Source organism: Suricata suricatta, chromosome 4 (genome assembly GCF_006229205.1).
Source record: "Suricata suricatta isolate VVHF042 chromosome 4, meerkat_22Aug2017_6uvM2_HiC, whole genome shotgun sequence".
Taxonomy (NCBI): Eukaryota; Metazoa; Chordata; class Mammalia; order Carnivora; family Herpestidae; genus Suricata; species Suricata suricatta.
The window spans coordinates 76,216,615-76,234,533 of NC_043703.1; the positions used below are offsets into that span (position 1 = coordinate 76,216,615).

The window sequence follows — 17,919 nt, forward strand, 5'->3', positions numbered from 1 at the left end:
AAACTCAGTTTCTTCGGTGCTAAGTATTGTACCTACAACAGCCTAGAAACTTATTCTTTCCTGTGGTCAGATGTTGGTTTAATGTTTTCAGCCAAAAATATTAAATGCCTTTTGGAAAAAAACGAAAGCCTGAATATGTATACATTTTAGCAGCAGCAAAGGGTTAAGTAATAAATAAGAATACTACATCTCGGAATTAAATGCAGTTTCTGTTTAGAAAGGAAAAAGAAAACAAGAAAATAAACAAAGAGGACATTCTGAGTTTATCATAAATCAACTATTTTACACTGTTCTGTCCCTTCCCCCCAAATAGTTCTTAATTCCAAATGTTAGACTTAGTTTTTCCTTAATATACATCAGCAGGAGGGTTTGGCTACACACTCAGGCTTGGACCCAAGAAGGGCCACGTGTGCTCATGGAAGCCAGTCACACTTCTACTTCAAAACAGCTTTAACTCAACAGTGACATACTTTTATTTTTCATAAAGAATGTGCATCAGAGCAAAACAAAGTTGGAATATTAAATTTTAAAATTAGTTACATAAATCCCAACACATTTTTTAACTGTCACTTTCAATTTCCCAACATAACTGGCTAGAAAGTGTTATATGTGGTAGGAGAATTTGTTATAAATTCCTTTTTCTTAAATATTGCTTGAAGAATTTGGCTCTTTTCTCCTTAGTATATAGTAAGAAATAGTCTTCCTTGCCCAAGGGCAAGTTCCAAAATTATTGCTACTAAAGAAATATGTATTCTTACGCTTTTCAGCATAAAATGTTATAAAAGCCTTGTAAAAGATATTCTATATAGTAACCTCCCATCTAAAAAAATTGAGTGCTTGTGAAGACCACTTTTAAAAATAAAACACAGTCAACAAGTAAAATATTTTCCCCCTCATTGTTATTATCAAGAAAGATTTATTAGTTTCATTTTGCAAGTTTTACTTGAAGGGTACTATTCCCATGTATTATGACAGTTCACATCGAAAGCAATTTTCTATAAAAGAGCTTACAATGACCCCCATGATACTTGTGTAATTTCATATTTGATAGCCAAGTGCACACATAAAATTCTCCAAGAATTATCCTTGTTTAATCAGATTCTTGTCCCTTTAAAAAAAAAAATCTGTTCTGTGTAAGCTTTTTTCCCCCCTTTTTGAGGATCTAAATCAGTACAATGTTTGATGTCAGTCCTGTTGTCCTGGAGATCAAATAAAACAAAAGCATAGTTATTGTTTAGCTTTGGTATAGTCTGCAATAGATTTAAACACGTAGGATAGATACCAACCCTTATATTTTCCAGCCGTGAAGTTACAATGATGGAATAAGTCACTTATGAGAGAGGAAATATTACAGACACAGAATAAAAGTTTGAGACCCAGTTTTTCTTTAATCCTCTGGGATAAGCTATGAAACAAGCAGTCTGAAGAGTGAATACTCGGTGTCATGAATGATGTGCATAAGTTTACAATAATACGGGCACAAAAGAGATTGTCGCCTTTAGTACATTAGGGTCATTAGAATTTCTCACATCCATGCGCCGTTATATTTACTTGCATGAATTTACCACAGGTTCGTAGCGGACTTTGCCATTTAATGCTTACAGAGCCTAAAGCTTCCAAAATGCCTATCTGGCCTGTACATATTTCATTAAAAATAAACTCTATATAATAAATAAATATATAAAATAAATAAAATGTTGCCTTTGGAATTTCTATAAATAAATTTAACTTTTTTTTTGTTTTGTTTTTGTTTGTTTTTTTGTTTGTTTTTTTGTTTTTTAACTAAGAGGTCTTTGCTTTAAATTCACTGGGCTGGTACCAGTGAGCATTAACTGAAAAAGTCTTTGACGTAAGACTGCACCCTCCATGCCTCTGAAAATGCAGTGTGCCCTTGCGCAGGCCACCAGCCAAAATCCTGATGAGTCGAAGTATGGGAGCCGTGCTGATACATGATGAAGTACAACCGATCAAAAATGGAAAAGCGCGTCTAAATCCCAGCATGCATCAGGCCGTTGTCCTCTCTGCTTCTCTCTTCCACCTCCCCTGACCCATCCACGCACACACTCACCCCCCCACTCAGTCTCCCTCTCCTTGTCTCGCAAGAAATCAAGCAAGTGGGCAGCGGCCGTCCTCCGGGAGGACCAGCCTGTAAGTGCAGGACAAAATCAGCGTATTCCCATCCAAGCCTCCATCCTACATTATGCATGCGGCAAAGTTTGGCAACAGTGGAGCTGGTGTGATGACCCAGCTCATCGAGAAGAACCCACCGCGTGAAACCTTTATAGTGGTTACTTTTTTTTTAAGGGCTCAAGTGAAGAAATCGTCTTTGTCAACTTTGGCTTAGAATATCCTTATATAGTTCGGGTACTTTGTCGGGGTCCACTGGTCTGGGTAAAAAATGTGTGAATTTCTGGTGCCGTTTAGTCCTGGTTCCTTCTCTTGGGGTCCCATCTTTATTTAATGCAACATAGTATCGCCTTCCAGTGTCCACGTGTTTATATAGATTTGAAGAGTAGGTATTATACCAGTTTTCTTCAAACTGTTCTCTGAACACACACTCTTGGGTTAGTTTTTCCTGTGAAAACAAACAAACAAATAAATATTTCTGCAAAATAGCTACTTTCTGTATTTGAAGCAATATTCAATTGTTACACAATATGAGAAAATACTGATTTTAACCCATTTTAAGCATTGTGAAGCATTTTGAAAAGAGTGCCTAACTGTCTAATGTTAACAACATTCTAATCGCTAATTGCTTTTCATACTGACTAAAGTGTAAAAGATTCCAAATGTCTTCTCCGTAGATTTTTTTCATATGCCAATTATTTCAATGAGTCAAACAAAGGACAACCAATGTTGTGAATTGTTCCCATTTTTATTACAGCAATTAAGATGCTGACCATCAAGGCAGGAAGAGCCTTAGCTGAAGCCAAAATTTCAGATAACTGCTCCATCTTTACTCCATGTTTTATAAAGTGCTTGTATAAAGTGCATGCCCTATAGATCGACATTCTCAACACAAGCAACAGAGTTTGTTACTGTGAGAATGCCTTTCAAACTTCAGGCTTACAGAGTAATCACCTGGGATGCTTCTTTAAAATGCAAATTTCCAATCCCCAATTCTTTAAAATTTGAATCCAAACAGTCTGGAAATATGCATTTTTAACAGGCCCTTGGGGGAGTTCTAATGCAGTTAATCACCAGTCCACTTAAGATTCAATGCTTTGTACCTGACTTGTCTTCCTGAATATAAAGGAAGTAAATACAAATGTTGAAGCCCTCCTACCTCCTTGAACCGCCCCCCCCATACCACACAACTTAAAAAGCCACAGCTACCAAGAGCTGTATATTCCTACATTCCCAAAGCGAAAAGGTGTCACATTTTCACAAATGGATTGCACCTCTCACTCCACCTGAGATTTAGGAAACTCTAGGTAGCTCCCATCTAAACCCACGCCCCAGGGCTCCTGCAGTGTCTGCCAAGTGTCTCGTGGGCAGTGGTAATGACCAGAAATGAGGTACGTGGCACCTCCCCAAATCATAAGCACACCCCAGTCACAAAAGCTGTGCCCTGGAGAAACTAGGCGACAGGATGGAATGGCCCCTCTGCTCTTCTCACTGCTCGACTGCAAACGGTCAGACCAACACCCTCCTACACTATAAAACGGACACGGAATGATCTTGCAAACTATCCCCCTTGCTCTTGCCCACCGGGCACCTCACAGAAGTCAGAAAACGAGTCAACAAACACGCATCCGCGCGCTAGCGACGACGGCGCCTTCCAGTCCTAGTGTTCGGAGCCAGAGGACAGCGGACCGGGCTCCCCCGAAGTCCAGACGCCCTTTTCCGCACAGACACACCTGAGACACAACTCAGTACGCCGCGTTCACAGACAGCAGCAGGGCAGGCGCCACCATGTCCTTGCTGTGGAGCAAGTCAGGAGTGCCAAAGAAGGGCAAGAAGGAGAGAACGTGACCCAGTCAGGAGTACGGGCGAAGGCCGCACCCCACTTCCGGAACGAACCCCTCGAGCGCACACAGGGCCTTCACTTCCGGCCACGCGCTCTTCAGGCCCTGCGAGGGTCTGTGACACAGCAGCACCGCACTGGACAAGTTTTTGCTAAATTAACAGGGGAAGCAAAAGAGAAAAAAACGACGCTTCTGTCAAGGATGGAAATGACAGGGAAGCTCTGGAACGCTGACCCTGCGTTTATGGGGCCACACGGAACTGAGGGGAGGGACAAGTGGTGTGTGGCTGCCCCCTCCACTGGATTACTCTACCGGGGTCCCAGGAGAGCCTGTCCTCCCAAGGCAGCCCTTCGCTTCGGTCTACATGGTCACCCAGTCTACACGGCCACCCGGGGGCACCTCCTCTGGAGAAAACACCAGCGGCCCCGCCCCCCCCCAACCCCGTGCTTCCCCGCAGGCCCCAGGACCAGGCCTTGGCAAGTTCTTTCATCTCTACGAAGACTGACAGAATAAAAATAGTGTGCTAAAGACATTACCAGCTATTTTAGGCTTTACCTCCATCTGTATAATAAATATTCTCCTCACAGACAAGATTATTACTGGCTAAAAATGTCTGGTTTGGCTTTGCTGTGATTAAGTCAGTTTTCTAAACAAATCATGGTGGGGTTTTCCTTTTTTTTTTTTTAACTTAACAAAATGGACCAGAGTAGGGAACTGCATACTGAAGTTTCAGTTCTACAAAAGAAACACAAAAAACGAATTCAAATCAAGCTTTCTTTTTCCTCAGGAAATCTTATCACCTGACAGACAAAATAGAACTCTTCTTTCTCCTTCTGGAACCACGAGCTACCCACAACGTCGTGTTAGCTCTAAGACCTATGGCACCTACAGTACAGCAGCTTTGGTTGGGTCAGGGACGCGCACACATCGCCTCTGCGGGCGACAGGGACTGAGCTCGGTGGCGGCCCCACTGTGCAACCAGAGGCCCATGCAGATCCCGGCTGCGTCCTTCACTGGCAGGGGCACATTTACAACTCCTTTAAGTTCTCAGGAACATCAGGCAGGTTGGTGACAAGTATCTGGAGACACGGCTGTCACAAATCCAGCCCCAGAATATGCCTGGCACAGAGCAGGCCCTCCGGAAAAAACGGCGGTCATGACATCACATTCATGTCACACTCCCTTACTCCTGGGACTAACGCTAGGAAACAGCGAATACAATGTGTCCCATTAAACACGTGGGACAGGGAGGCCTGGATGTGAAATGGCCCTGCTCAGGCCACAGGGTCTCATCATGGCACCGAAGCCACTGCTGGAAGTTTCCAGGAGCCCTGCAGAGGCGCTGCACCCTGGAGACCAGCCCTTCCTCCAGACCCTCTCCCCCAGAGAGGCTCCTTTTTTTTTTACGGTAATTTTGTTAATGTTTATTTATTCTTGAGAGGAGACAGTGTGAATGGGGGAGGAGCAGAGAGAGAGGGAGACACAGAATCCAAAGCAGCTCCAGGCTCTGAGCTGTCAGCGCAGAGCCTGACATGGGGCTGGAACTCATGAACAGTGAGATCATGACCTGAGCCGAAGCCGGATGCTTAACCAATGGAGCCACCCAGGTGTCCCTGAAAATTACTTTTAAAAAACAAGTTGAGGGGCGCATGGGTGGCTCTGTCGGTTAGGCTTCCAACCTCTGCTTAGGTCGTGATGATCTCTCTGTCTGGGAGTTCGATCCGCGCATCGGGCTCTGTGCTGACAGCTCAAAACCTGGAGCCTGCTTCGGATTCTGTGTCTCCCTCTCCCCGCCCCCTCCACCTCTCTCTCAAAACAATACAATATTAAAAATTTTTTTAATTAAAAAATTGTAAAAGTTGAGTAAGCTAAGAAACTGAACTAGCCTTTTCAGTGCTCAGAAAACACTGCTCTATTTCCCTCAGCATGCTATTATAGCATTATTTATACACACACAATGTAACTTTCTAGGCAACCCAGAAAATAAAATGAATTATTCCATTTAAAACAGTATCATCTAGGGGTGCCTGGGTGGCTCTGTCGGTTGAGCGACGGGCTTCGGCTCAGGTCTTGATCTCACTGTTCATGGGTTCGAGCCCAACATCAGGCTCTGTGCTGACAGCTCAGAGCCTGGAGTCTGCTTCAGATTCTGTATCTCCCTCTCTCTCTGACTCTCCCCTGCTCGTACTGTCTCTGTCTCTCAAAAATAAATAAAAACCATAAAATTTTTTTAAAAAATAATAAAATAAAACAGTATCATCTATACCCAGCATTTTTTTATCATGGTTAAGGGTTGCATTGCCTCCTATATGGAAGGGCTGTAGGACTTCAGTTAACAAGTTAAATAAAATTGCACAGACATTATGTTGCAAAACCGCCTAGCTCCCGTAATTGTTACACACTTAGTATAATGCCATTCAGATAAACTGACATAGCTTAAAAATTAAAACGATCTTTAAGAATTAAAGACCTTGTTACTTTTTTATATCATACGTGTACTTTTAAATTTCTTCCTCTTATTTGGGATTACGTCAACATGTGACTTCTGTTTTGAACAGATAAGATAGCAAACTGTACAGAATTACTTTATGATCACACATTAGAACTCAGTGACAAAATAGTTAGCTGAGGTGACTATACCTATGTGTTTGTACTCCACAGTGATTTTTCTAAATTAAAAATAAGCAAACGAGTGCAAATTGGGACAGCAAAAATGTATTAACCTGTATTCCCCCGACATAGGCAAAGGAGAAAAAGTTTCTGCCTTCAAATCAGCTGTACACTTTAGAATTATAGAAGTCAGATGTTTTACTCACCACATGTTTCCAATGCAGATAGTTTATAGAGTATTCCACTATAAAGTGATCAATTTTTGTTTTATTGTATTTCCATGTTTTAATTTTTTTTTAGATTATTTAACTATAGCTGTTTATGGCATACCTATCTTTGAAGTGTTGGATTATATCACTAGGCTTGGGTGGAGAATGTGGATTTAATTCAAAAAATCTACTAAAGCCCATGCTTTGGAACAAAATCTGGTGAATGTTAGCAACTATGGAAACCTCTTCTCCTTTTATATCATCAAATTCTAAGCAGTGGGAAAAACTAAAATTAAAACTTCAAAACTTTTACGAATCATATTAAAACCAAAGAATGAGATAATAATGTGAAAATTACAGCACACCCTAGAGAATGTTCAGGAACGCTATAAGACATAAACTTATAGAGACACCACTTTAAAATATTAGACAATTGGAAAATGTGTAATCCACATGGTATTATTATGCCCAATCCATATCTATACCCATGTAAAAACTGAAATCAGAATCTTTCAAAAGTTGAGGCGCACCTGTTCTCACAGAAAACATAGGCTTAGGTCAAGCTGCCATTCTAAAAGATGATTTCCATATTTATATACATATATACACATAGATATGCATATATATATATACATATATATGATGTCGTTTCAACCACTTATCCAAATGGTTGCACATATTCAACTCAATGGGTCCCTTGAACTAGTTGTGTAAACTAGCCCAACACGTTAATCTGAAGTCAGTGACTGCAGAAACTAACCTGATGGTAGAGTTCCCCAACATTTTACCAGTTAATGATGTGACGTAATCGCTCATTCTCGTATCTCCCGTTTATTACAGTCATGGTATTTAAACCTCCCTCAACCACAATTACTCGTACAGATGTACTCTTCCTCATTAATAATCTAGCAGTAAAGTCTTAATGGGAGTTGTTGCAAGGATTGGGGTGATTAAATATAATGACTAAAGGGCCATTAATAAGAAACCAGGTCTTTTAACTCTTCTCTCCTGGGAGAAGTCCCCAAATAGACAGAAAGCAACAAACAGAGGAGCAGAGGCATGGGGGGCACTGTTTCTTATTTCATTAGAAGCTCCCGTTCAGAGCCAACCCCACTGTGCCCTTGGTATGACTCACCTTAAGCCCTATCTTTCAAAACCTCTTTAAGATCCCCCCTCTTTCAGAAGGGCTTGCTTTCATGTCCATGACTGGAATGGTGGGAACAATGGAAACCGTTGTATCTGGTCAACGTAAACACAATGATGCAAGCAGGCAGGCAATTTTTCATTCTGTCTCATCAAAACATATAGAAAAATCAGAGTTCCTACATTCTCTCCTCTCCTTCCCCACCAAAGACTAAACAAAACAAAACAAACACAAGCAACCTTCTCTCCAGAAGCTGCTTTACTTGGATATTTGGGATTCAAAAGTCAGGTCTCCGTCTGAAGCTAGGGGCACACAGACATCTTCTATGCTGTGCCCTCACCAGCCTCCTGGCACCAGCGATCCCACCGTTAGGACTGAACCCGCCATGGACAGGCTAGACGATTTGGGGGGCTTCCTTAGAAGATGCCTATAGACATGACATTTGTTTAGCGAATCTTATCAGCCCGTAAATGTGTAATACATTTCCAGAGTTGTAGTCCTACAGGGGAAAGAAGACCTTGCTCAAGTATTCAAATTTGACAAGTCCAAGATTCACTTTAAGAAATATTATTGCTTGGGTGCCTGGGTGGCTCAGTCGGTTAAGCGTCCGACTTCAGCTCAGGTCATGATCTCACGGTTTGTGGGTTTGAGCCCTGCGTCAGGCTCTGTGCTTCAGGCTCTGTGCTGACAGCTCAGAGCCTGGAGCCTGCTTCCAATTCTGTCTCTCTTGCTCTCTGCACCTCCCCCACTGGCATTCTGTCTCTCTCAAAAATAAATAAGCATTAAAAAAATTTTTTGAAGAAATATTATCGCCTGTATCCTTGTATAGACAATGCACATTTAATGCTTCCACAAAGAACCCTGCAGGAAAAATTCATGAAACTTCTTTTAGGATCTTAGAAGACCAGAGGGGAAAAAAAAATCACATGTAATATTTCTTACCACAGATAATTATCTGGTAAGAGTAGTATGGCCTCCAGTGACCACTTAAAATACACACAGGCCTGCAAAAGCTGAAGAAACCTCACACCAGGCAGCACTAGAGACAGGAGCCTAGGGTGGTAAGCCCTTGAAGACTTAGACCAACAGTCAAGGGCATGTCTAGCAGAAAAGCTGGGAGGGGAAATTAAGGAAATAAGGGATCCTAGAAGACAAAGACCACTGAATCCCACTACTGTGCTTCCATGATAACTATCAGATGCACTGTAGGGAGTGGAATCGGAAAAGAAAAATGTGCCAAAGGTTTTTTACAATAGACAAAAATGGGTTACATTAAGAACTTGGTTTGTGGGAATAAAATTAGAGAAAACTGAAAGATGAACCAATATAATGACAGTAGAAGCCCAAAAACTATTTTGGGAGAACAAAAAGAGTCACGGAATTTCCTCATGTAAAGGAACGCCAGGCTGCCGCAGACACACGCACACAAGCTGCAAGCAGTGGGCGGTTGACTAATAATCCTGGGCCCCATTTCCTTATCTGTAAACTGAGGGAACTAGACTAAGATATTCCTGAAGTCTCTCTGGGTCTGAGATTCTAGTGATTCGGTCTTGGAACCTGGAAATGCAGAAGCAGAGCTACCCTACCCTCTGGAAGGACATATTGAACAGGAAATGGAAGGAAAAAAAACTGCAGTGGAGGAAAATAGGGGGAAAAAGCAAGTAAAATGTGCTACATCAGTCGCCCACTGCAGAGAAGGTGGGGGCAGCCGATCAGAAACGCAGACTGGATTAATGCTTCCAGAAGCATCCAAGGAAGAGAGGAGGACAAAGAAGAAGACATCACTTTGGCACAAGGGGCCCCTGCTTTCCCCTCCCTGGGAAACTGCTGGGGTGACCCCATCCTGAGGGGGTCTTCCCTACCACCGCCACTCTCCTCTCCGCCATTTGGCCACCACAAACATGGCTCAGTCACCAATGTCTGCCTGACCAGCACAGCCTCCATCGTCAGCTCTCCCTAGAAGAGCCTACTTCGGAGAAAAACCAAGTCTTGCAAGAAAACACAAAGTTAGCAATGCCACAGAGCACTCAGACCTGACGGAAAAGTGGGCCAGGTGCAGGAGGCAGACAAAATGCCACACTGAAGAGAAGTTACGACTGGAACTCTTGAATTTCCCACGCACCCCCAGCCAGTGCCCCTGTGCCCCACCCCCGTCTCTACCCGGCACCCACAGAGAGACAGGATGTAAAATTGCAAGGTAGAGCAAGTTTGTCTGTGGCACCCCCTACTTCTTGGGTTCCCGGCTCCAACTGTAGTGGTGCCAGCCCAGATTTCTCTGGAACCAAACTTTTCCACCCAATACACAAATGGCCCCCCTGCTCTCTTAGAAAGTGACCAGTGCTGCGCTCTCTTCCTCTCTGTAACATTCCGGTGACAGTGTCTAACTCTCACAGGGCCCCTTTCTCTGACAAACTGTAACAACCCCCTTCCCATACTAATCAGGGTTAATAGCACCAACTAAGAATTCCATTCCTCCAAAACCAAAGGTGTATGCTGACATGGATGTTTTTTAAAACAGTGCTTTAAAACAAAAAACAAAAACAAAAAAAACAGTGCTTTAGAGGTGCCTGTGTGGCTCAGTTGGTTGGGCATCCGACTTCAGCTCAGGTCATGATCTCACCATTCATGGGTTCAAGCCCCGCATGGGGCTCTGTGCTGATGGTTCAGAGTCTGAAACCTGCTTCAGATTCTGTGTCTCCCTCTCTCTCTGCCCCTTCCTCGCACGTGCTGTGTATCTCTCTCTCAAAACTAAAAGTAAAAACATAAAAAAAGCAAACAAACTGTGCTTTAATCATGAAAAAATGATTCCGATGGTAGACATTTTGGGGCTGTGACAGCCTAATGAATTCGCCACTTTGTGAACATTAGAAAAAATAATAATACAAAGTAAATGAACCCCCAATAAGAAGAAGTTTCTTTAACTACATGGGTAAAATGATAATGAGCTGCTTATAAAAATAAAGTATCTAAAATTAATTTGATAATAATGGTTAACACTTTAAAGTATATTCAAGGGATGCCATATTTTGACGTGGAGGAAATCTGTATTTTCATAGATTACGTCAGAAATCGTCATTCCAGGGGCAACTGGGTGGCTCAGTCGGTTAAGCATCTGACTTCGGCTCAGGTCATGATCTCAGTTTGTGGGTTCGAGCCCTGCGTCAGGCTCTGTGCTGACACCTAGCTCAGAGCCTGTAGCCAGTCTTCAGATTCTGTGTCTCTCTCTCTCTCTGACCTTCCCCTGTTCATGCTGTCTCATTCTCTCTCTCAAAAATAAATAAAAACATTAAAAATTTTTAAAAAATCGTCATTCCAGAATTCAAACATGCAAGAAACACACCTTCCGTGCACCTGCCACCCCATTAGGGATATGAGAGGCTGCACCAAGGTGGCCTTCTGTCACCGCCACACTCATCCATGAAGAATGCGGAGGAAACAAGCCTGTGCTAACGAGCCACAGAGAGCCACGCAGGGTGCTGTCTGTTTTATGGGCTTTGTCTCCTGTCATCCTCGCAGCGATGCTGTGATGTGGCTGTCATCATCCCTGTTTCACAGTCACGGCTCAGCAAGTTTGAGTAGACTGCCCAAGGTCGCACAGCTAGTGCGTGGCAGAGCCGGATGCCAAGCCTTGGGTTTCCACTACTGTATGCTCTACCTCCGAGTTCAAGCCATTCCACATGCAAGCACAGGCTTCAACATTCCATCAGAATGCGGCAAACTGAAAATCAACTTGAAACACAAAGAAAGGAAAAGAACGTAAGCCAAGTTAACAGAGCCGAGAGAAAAATGTCTGAGACACAGCCATTCCTACACAAGATGGACAGAGGGATGAACGCAGAGCTGGGAGTGGACGGCATTTAGGTGACAACACACGATGCATCGCGGCAGCTAAACGGGCAAAGACCTTTCCACGCCATAACAAAGCAGTCACACTGTGCACCATAGGGAGAGGGGTGTCTTTGGCATGACCTTGGCAGGTCTGTTCTTAGAACGCTGCACTGAGCCTTGAGCGTTCCGTTACAAAGGAAAAGCAATTTATGATGGAGATTTCAATGAATTATACCACACACGCGTGCATACACACACATGCATGCACACACACGTGCACATGCGCACACATGCATGCAGACACGCATGTGCACACACATGCGTGCACACACGTGCACGCGCACACACGCATGCACACACACAGGAATAAGGAAAGAGGGGACCACCTATGTCAGGATTTTAAGTGTTTCTGAAGAGGACGAGGAACACAGCTCTGCGTGTGGCTCTCCCACTTAACACCATAACCTCCAGTCCTTGGGGGTGCCCTCGGCAGCAGGGATGTGGGGAACACAGACATTTTTCCACTGTTAGGATCCTGCTGGGGTGCACCAGGTCAACAGACTGAGAAATTATGTGCATGCACAAGGACAAATCAGTCCCTGGTGTGAGGGAGGCAGGAGGGGTGCGGTGGCTGGGCCGTGCTGAAGCAGCCTCTCCCCCTTGGCTCCAGGGTGGCCAGCTCCCTTAGTGAGGCTGCAGGACACCTGCCAGGCCATGGCTGATGATAAGGACAGGGGAAGACCCTCCAACTGTCAGCAGTGTCACCCCGACAGCAGCTGGGAGCAACAGAAGCAGAGATGGAGCAGAGAAGATAGGGGGACGAAGCAAAGGTGACAGGATTAGGGTTCAGCCCTCAGCCACCATGTTCCCAAGCCCTGCAGCAAAGCTGCCTTTATGAAAGCTTCCCTCTCCTCGGGAGCCCTGCCTACTTCCCTCCATCTCGTCTGTGAACAATCCTGACATTCCCTCCCACCCCAGAGCCCAGCGCTCTCCAAGCCCTTTTGACACATAATTCTATGATAACACATATCCTACCAAGTTATAATTCTTTGCATATCTGTATCCCCCCCCCACGAAGCTACGGGTTCCAAACTCACCCGCAAGAAATGCCATTTGCACTTGTACATGCAGTTGATTCTCATCATTCGCGGCAGCTCTGTTCTGAGAAGCCACCGTGGATGCTGGAGTCGCGAACACTGAAACCCAGCTCCCGGGAGAAATATGGGCTCCTGAATCCTGGGAGCCTCCAGGTCTAACACTTCTGACAAACATCCAATCTGTGACCTCATTTCTTGTGGGTTTCTGTTTGAGTTAATGTTGTATGTTCACTAGAGTTTGTGCCCAAACTTATCTGGTTTGCTCCCTAAGGCACATCGCAGCCATCTCACATTTAGAAATACCAGATGGGGTGCCCAGGTGGCTCAGTCAGTTCAGCATCTGACTTCAGCTCAGGTCATGATCTCATGGGTCGTGAGTTCAAGCCCTGTGTCGGGCCCTTTGCTGACAGCTTGGAGCCTGAAGCCTGCTTTGGATTCTGTGTATGTGTGTGTGTCTCTCTCTCTGCCCCTCCCATGCTCATGCTCTGTCTCTCTCCCTCTCAAAAATAAATAAACATTAAAAAATTTAAATATTAGAAATACCAGATGGCACTTCAGCACTAGCCTGGGGGACATTTTCAACAGTAAAATCACCAAGAAACAGCAAAAAAGGGGGAAAATGGCACTAGATAGATCCCCAAAAGGACACTTGTTTATAGTGTGAGCTGACACAAGAAGGCAGGGCGTCACCTGGTAGGACCCCTGGTGGAAACGTGCCTGGCAGACAACCCCCTTTGCTTCTCCATGAATGTCTGCAAAAGACCACGGAAGAGCAGTAATGAGGTCAGAGTTCCAAGCAAATTTAGACAGTAGACAAACTGGCCAGTGTACAAGGTGCCAAGAGTGCGGACCGACCGTATTTCTAGCACCTGCTACATCCCAGCATGCATCGTGGTCAGCAGGGTCTGCAACGTGTGCTGGCTTCCTGAAAGCAAGCAGGAAAGACTGAGGGAGGGAGGGCGTGAGCCAGCGAAGGTGTGAGCAGGTGAGTGTGTGAGTGAGTGAGTAAACGAGAGAGCAGAGGCATGGATGAGTGAGGCTGACCCAAGGGCACTTCCTAAGTCTGTTCAGCCTGTCCAGCATCACTAATTCAAGGAACAGTGGGGTGAGGGGAGAGACTGATACACTTTAAAGAGAAGCCAGAGGCTCTGCCATTCAGGTCCTATCTATGCAACAGGCTCCAGTGTGGAGCAGTTCTGCTTCTCCATGACTAACGATCTATTCTGACCCAAGAGGTGACAGTGGAGGGGTGAGACACAGGACAGGGCGGGCGAGGGAATGGAGAAGGCAGTGTGGGGTAGAAGAAGCAGGGAGTGGGGTCCTGGAGGCAGTCAGTTTGTGCCTTTACGGCCCCCAGTGTTGCTTTCTCCTGGTGCTCCTCACCCTCCCCAGGTTACAAGGTAACCAGATGGCACATGCGCAGGGAGGGGCAGGACCACCGGACCAGAGGCTAGCACTGTCAGTAAGGGGAAAGACTATCCATCACACAGATATGCTCTTCCAATAAATGTACGAATGGCTCTGTAACAAGTTCTAAATGTTAGTGAATTCACAGCAGTTTCTGTGATAATGTATGTTTTCAATCCAAAGACACCAGTACGATTACTATCCTGTGAGGGCCCCGGACACTTTTCATCCAAAAGGGAGCCTCCTACACAAAATGGCCAGGAGCCAGTCTGGTCTGTGCATCAGCTCTTCTACTCTTAAATGCCTATTCATAAATTAGATGCTTAGGAGTCAGGGGTCCACGGGTCTTCTTTCTTTAAAAGGAAGGAAGGAAGGAAGGAAGGAAAAGGGAAAGGGAGGAAGTAATAAACAAAGGAACGAACAGGTGCTTTGGGATCCCACTGATGGTACATTCATACTTTCAACATGTATTAAGTGTCAATCACATATAAGATACTGTTTTAAGTACTGGCAGTTCTATGGGAAACAAGTAACCAAGTCCTTGCCTTACCCTTCACGAAATGGAATTCTGTAAGGGATTTCTTGGGGCTCAACCCCAAGAAACAGCCACCCTCTCAAGCTTTCCTCATTAGACTTTCCTGGCAAGCACTGAGGCAGCTTCAGAAAAGACAGCAGTACAGAGCCGGGAATAGGAGTAAAACCAAGGGCAGGAAGACAGAGGGGATCATACGTGATGTCTGTACCTGTCTGGAGGAAGATTCTACCCCAAGACTCCCGAGACTGAACAAAGGCCACTCCTGAGCATGTTGCCTGGTACCCAGAACCATCCTGCTCCAGAGAAGATGAGAGCAATCTACTGAGCTATTAGGGCGCCTGGGTAGCTCAGTTGGTTACACGTCTGACTTCAGCTCAGGTCATGATCTCACGGTTCATGAGTTCAAGCCCAGCGTTGGGCTCTGTGCAGAGAGATCACAGCCTGGAGCCTGCTTCAGATTCTGTGTCTCCCTCTCTCTATGCCCCTCCCGTGCTCATGTATTCTCTCTCTCTCTCTCTCTCTCTCTCTCTCTCTCTCTCTCTTTCTCTCTTTCTCTCTCAAAAAAAATAAACATTAAAAAAATTTTTTAATCTACTGAGCTATTAATGACTAAAATCAAATCCTTTCCAAAATCTATAATGTCTCCAGACCTGTGTTCTGAGACCTTGGTCATTACTGACATGGGGTATTTGAAACATGCCTCAGTAGATCAGCAAATCCGTAATGCTCCTCCACTAAACAACACGCAAGTAAAATTAAATAAATACAGACACATCTTTAAAAATGATTTTCCACTAACTAGTGGGCATCAGCATAGATGCTAAAGAAACAAACCAACCACAAAATAAAAACTAGACCGTTAGAAAAAAAAATTGTTCCAAAGTCTTCTCTGCAAAGGAAATATTAAAATCCTTCTCTAACACATGGTTAATTCTGGTAAAGTTATTTTTTATTCACAAAAATAAATGGCTGCTCTTATGCCTATATATCAAAGTTATGTACATATCATAATCTGTCACTATGTGACCTTGAGTAGCCACTAAGCTACTCAACTCACTCTCTCCATTCCTAATATGAGGACAGTGTATGAGCTAAATCAAATAATGCAGTATAAGATGTTCTTCTGAGGTGTAGCCCTCTTTATCCTCAAAGAATTATTCCCTGATCCTTTGAAAACTGGCAATGTACACATACAGTAGAAGGCAATGCTCCATCACCCACAATATCTGTTTAAAACTACCTGTTTCCAGAGCATACCTACTATCAGGGAGATTACTAAACAAATGACCCTTTTCATTTCCTTTATATGAATTACAATCCTTGGAGACTGTCTACAGGACATGCCTGAACATCTACCACCAAGGAAATCTGAACTGACAAACCACAATGACAAATTGCTAAGTCTTGTGGTTCCTTGCTGTTTGGTATGGTTTCTTGTTCCATAAACATGCAAGTTTATTCCACTCATTCAAAAGTCGCTCACAAGTACCAATACCGAATGCCTACTGGAGACCAGAAGGCCTCCAGTAAAGTGTCAGGGTCGAGTGGACGCTCAGGCATGCCACTGACCCTCCTTGCTAGGACTTTGCACCTCCTGTGAGATGTTCAGAGCTGGCATGTGCAGACCCCTGGGAAACAAAGGGCCTAATGTGGGGCACTGTGAGTTTTCTGCCAGCATGTTTTCACCTCATCTTTTGACTTCATAACAAAATAAAGGAATTGTTGGAAGGTTATTCTAGCCCCTCCAGATGACCACCAGTAACCAGAAACTGCTACCAAGTGCTACGTTCACCATCAGAGCTAATAGGAAAAGATATACTTGGTACATCAGCGAAGACCAGAGGACATCATGTGGTTTCCCAGTAATTGGAACAGGAAGACTTGGGGGTGAGGGGAGGCAACTGTCTTCCTAAGGTGCTCCAAAGAGCAGGTGTGCTCAGCTCCAAAGGGCTTTAGGGCCACACTGACAGTGAGCCAGCAACTTAACCTCAGTCAGGTGACATCTTCCATCACATTAAATCAACTATGCTGGGGCGCCTGGGTGGCTCAGTCGGTTAAGCATCTGGCTTCAGCTCAGGTCTTGATCTCATGGTTCATGGGTTCAAGCCCCACATTGGGCTCTGTGCTGACAGCTCAGAGCCTGCAGCCTATTTCGGATTCTATGTCTCCCTCTCTCTCTGACCCTCCCCTGTTCACTCTGCCTCTCTCTGTCTCTCAAAAATAAATAAAAAACATTTAAAAAAATTTTTAATTAAAAAAATAAATCAACTGTGCCAATCTGGATTGTATTGGTCTTATAGTTTAGTGTGAATTTTAACATTAATATGTTTTGAATTGGAATTGCCAGAGAAGTATAAGGAGTTCATGTTAGTATATATTCAAATGACAGAGTAGCAATAATTTAAACCAGTACAGGCTTCTAAGGAGCGGAGATACTTTAGTTTTTCCTCTCAAAGAAGTTGATGGATTCCTTCATTCTGGAACAGGTGGACCTACACAGTCTCTCCACCTGTACCCCACACCATGGAAACAGCTGGCAAGGGAAATTTTTTGACTCACATACCTCTACTCCAAAGAGACAACTGCCTCAACTACCGTATCTTTACATAGGAAATCTATCATGTCCTGTTAGTACATGGACTCATATAAACCAGGGCCAATGATGTCTCTGGAAACATAACAACCAAATCTTCCAGGAAACACGTTTTATAAGCATCCCCATCGAGATGGTGGTTGGGTTCCGAAGCATGAGTCTGAAGGCTACAAGAACTAGGCAAGCGTCACTCTGCCATCTACAAGACCTGGGTCTTTTGATAAGGAAACCCAGAACTCTGTAGGTAGGCAACCACATACAGGGTAAGGCTATCGACACACAGTGCTCGAACACAGCAAGGCTCTGCACATGTGCAGGTCACGACAGGCTGTAGAGTTGAGTCAACCAACACCGACCATCTGCCAACTGTGCAAAACGTGTCCTGTGGGGCCCCCAAGAAACAGAAAGATTGGAAAGAGAATCTGAGTCCTAGACACTTAATCTAGTGGAAAAGACAAACAGGAATGAAAATTCTGGATGGAATAAAGTAAGTGCCATAAAAGGGATACAAACCTGAAATCTGCACAT

General features: G+C 44.3%; 1 protein-coding gene across 2 annotated transcripts in view; it reads right to left on the reverse strand.

The window, feature by feature from the left end:
* Positions 1 to 2,278: 2,278 nt before the first annotated feature.
* FGF9 (fibroblast growth factor 9) overlaps positions 2,279 to 17,919 on the reverse strand; it is a 30,886-nt gene continuing 15,245 nt past the window's right edge. For both annotated transcript variants that reach the window (XM_029936961.1, XM_029936962.1), the window contains exon 3: positions 2,279 to 2,575. In XM_029936961.1, coding sequence (XP_029792821.1) covers positions 2,330 to 2,575 — 246 coding nt within the window. In that variant the 3' untranslated portion in view covers positions 2,279 to 2,329. The remainder of the gene's footprint in view (positions 2,576 to 17,919) is intronic.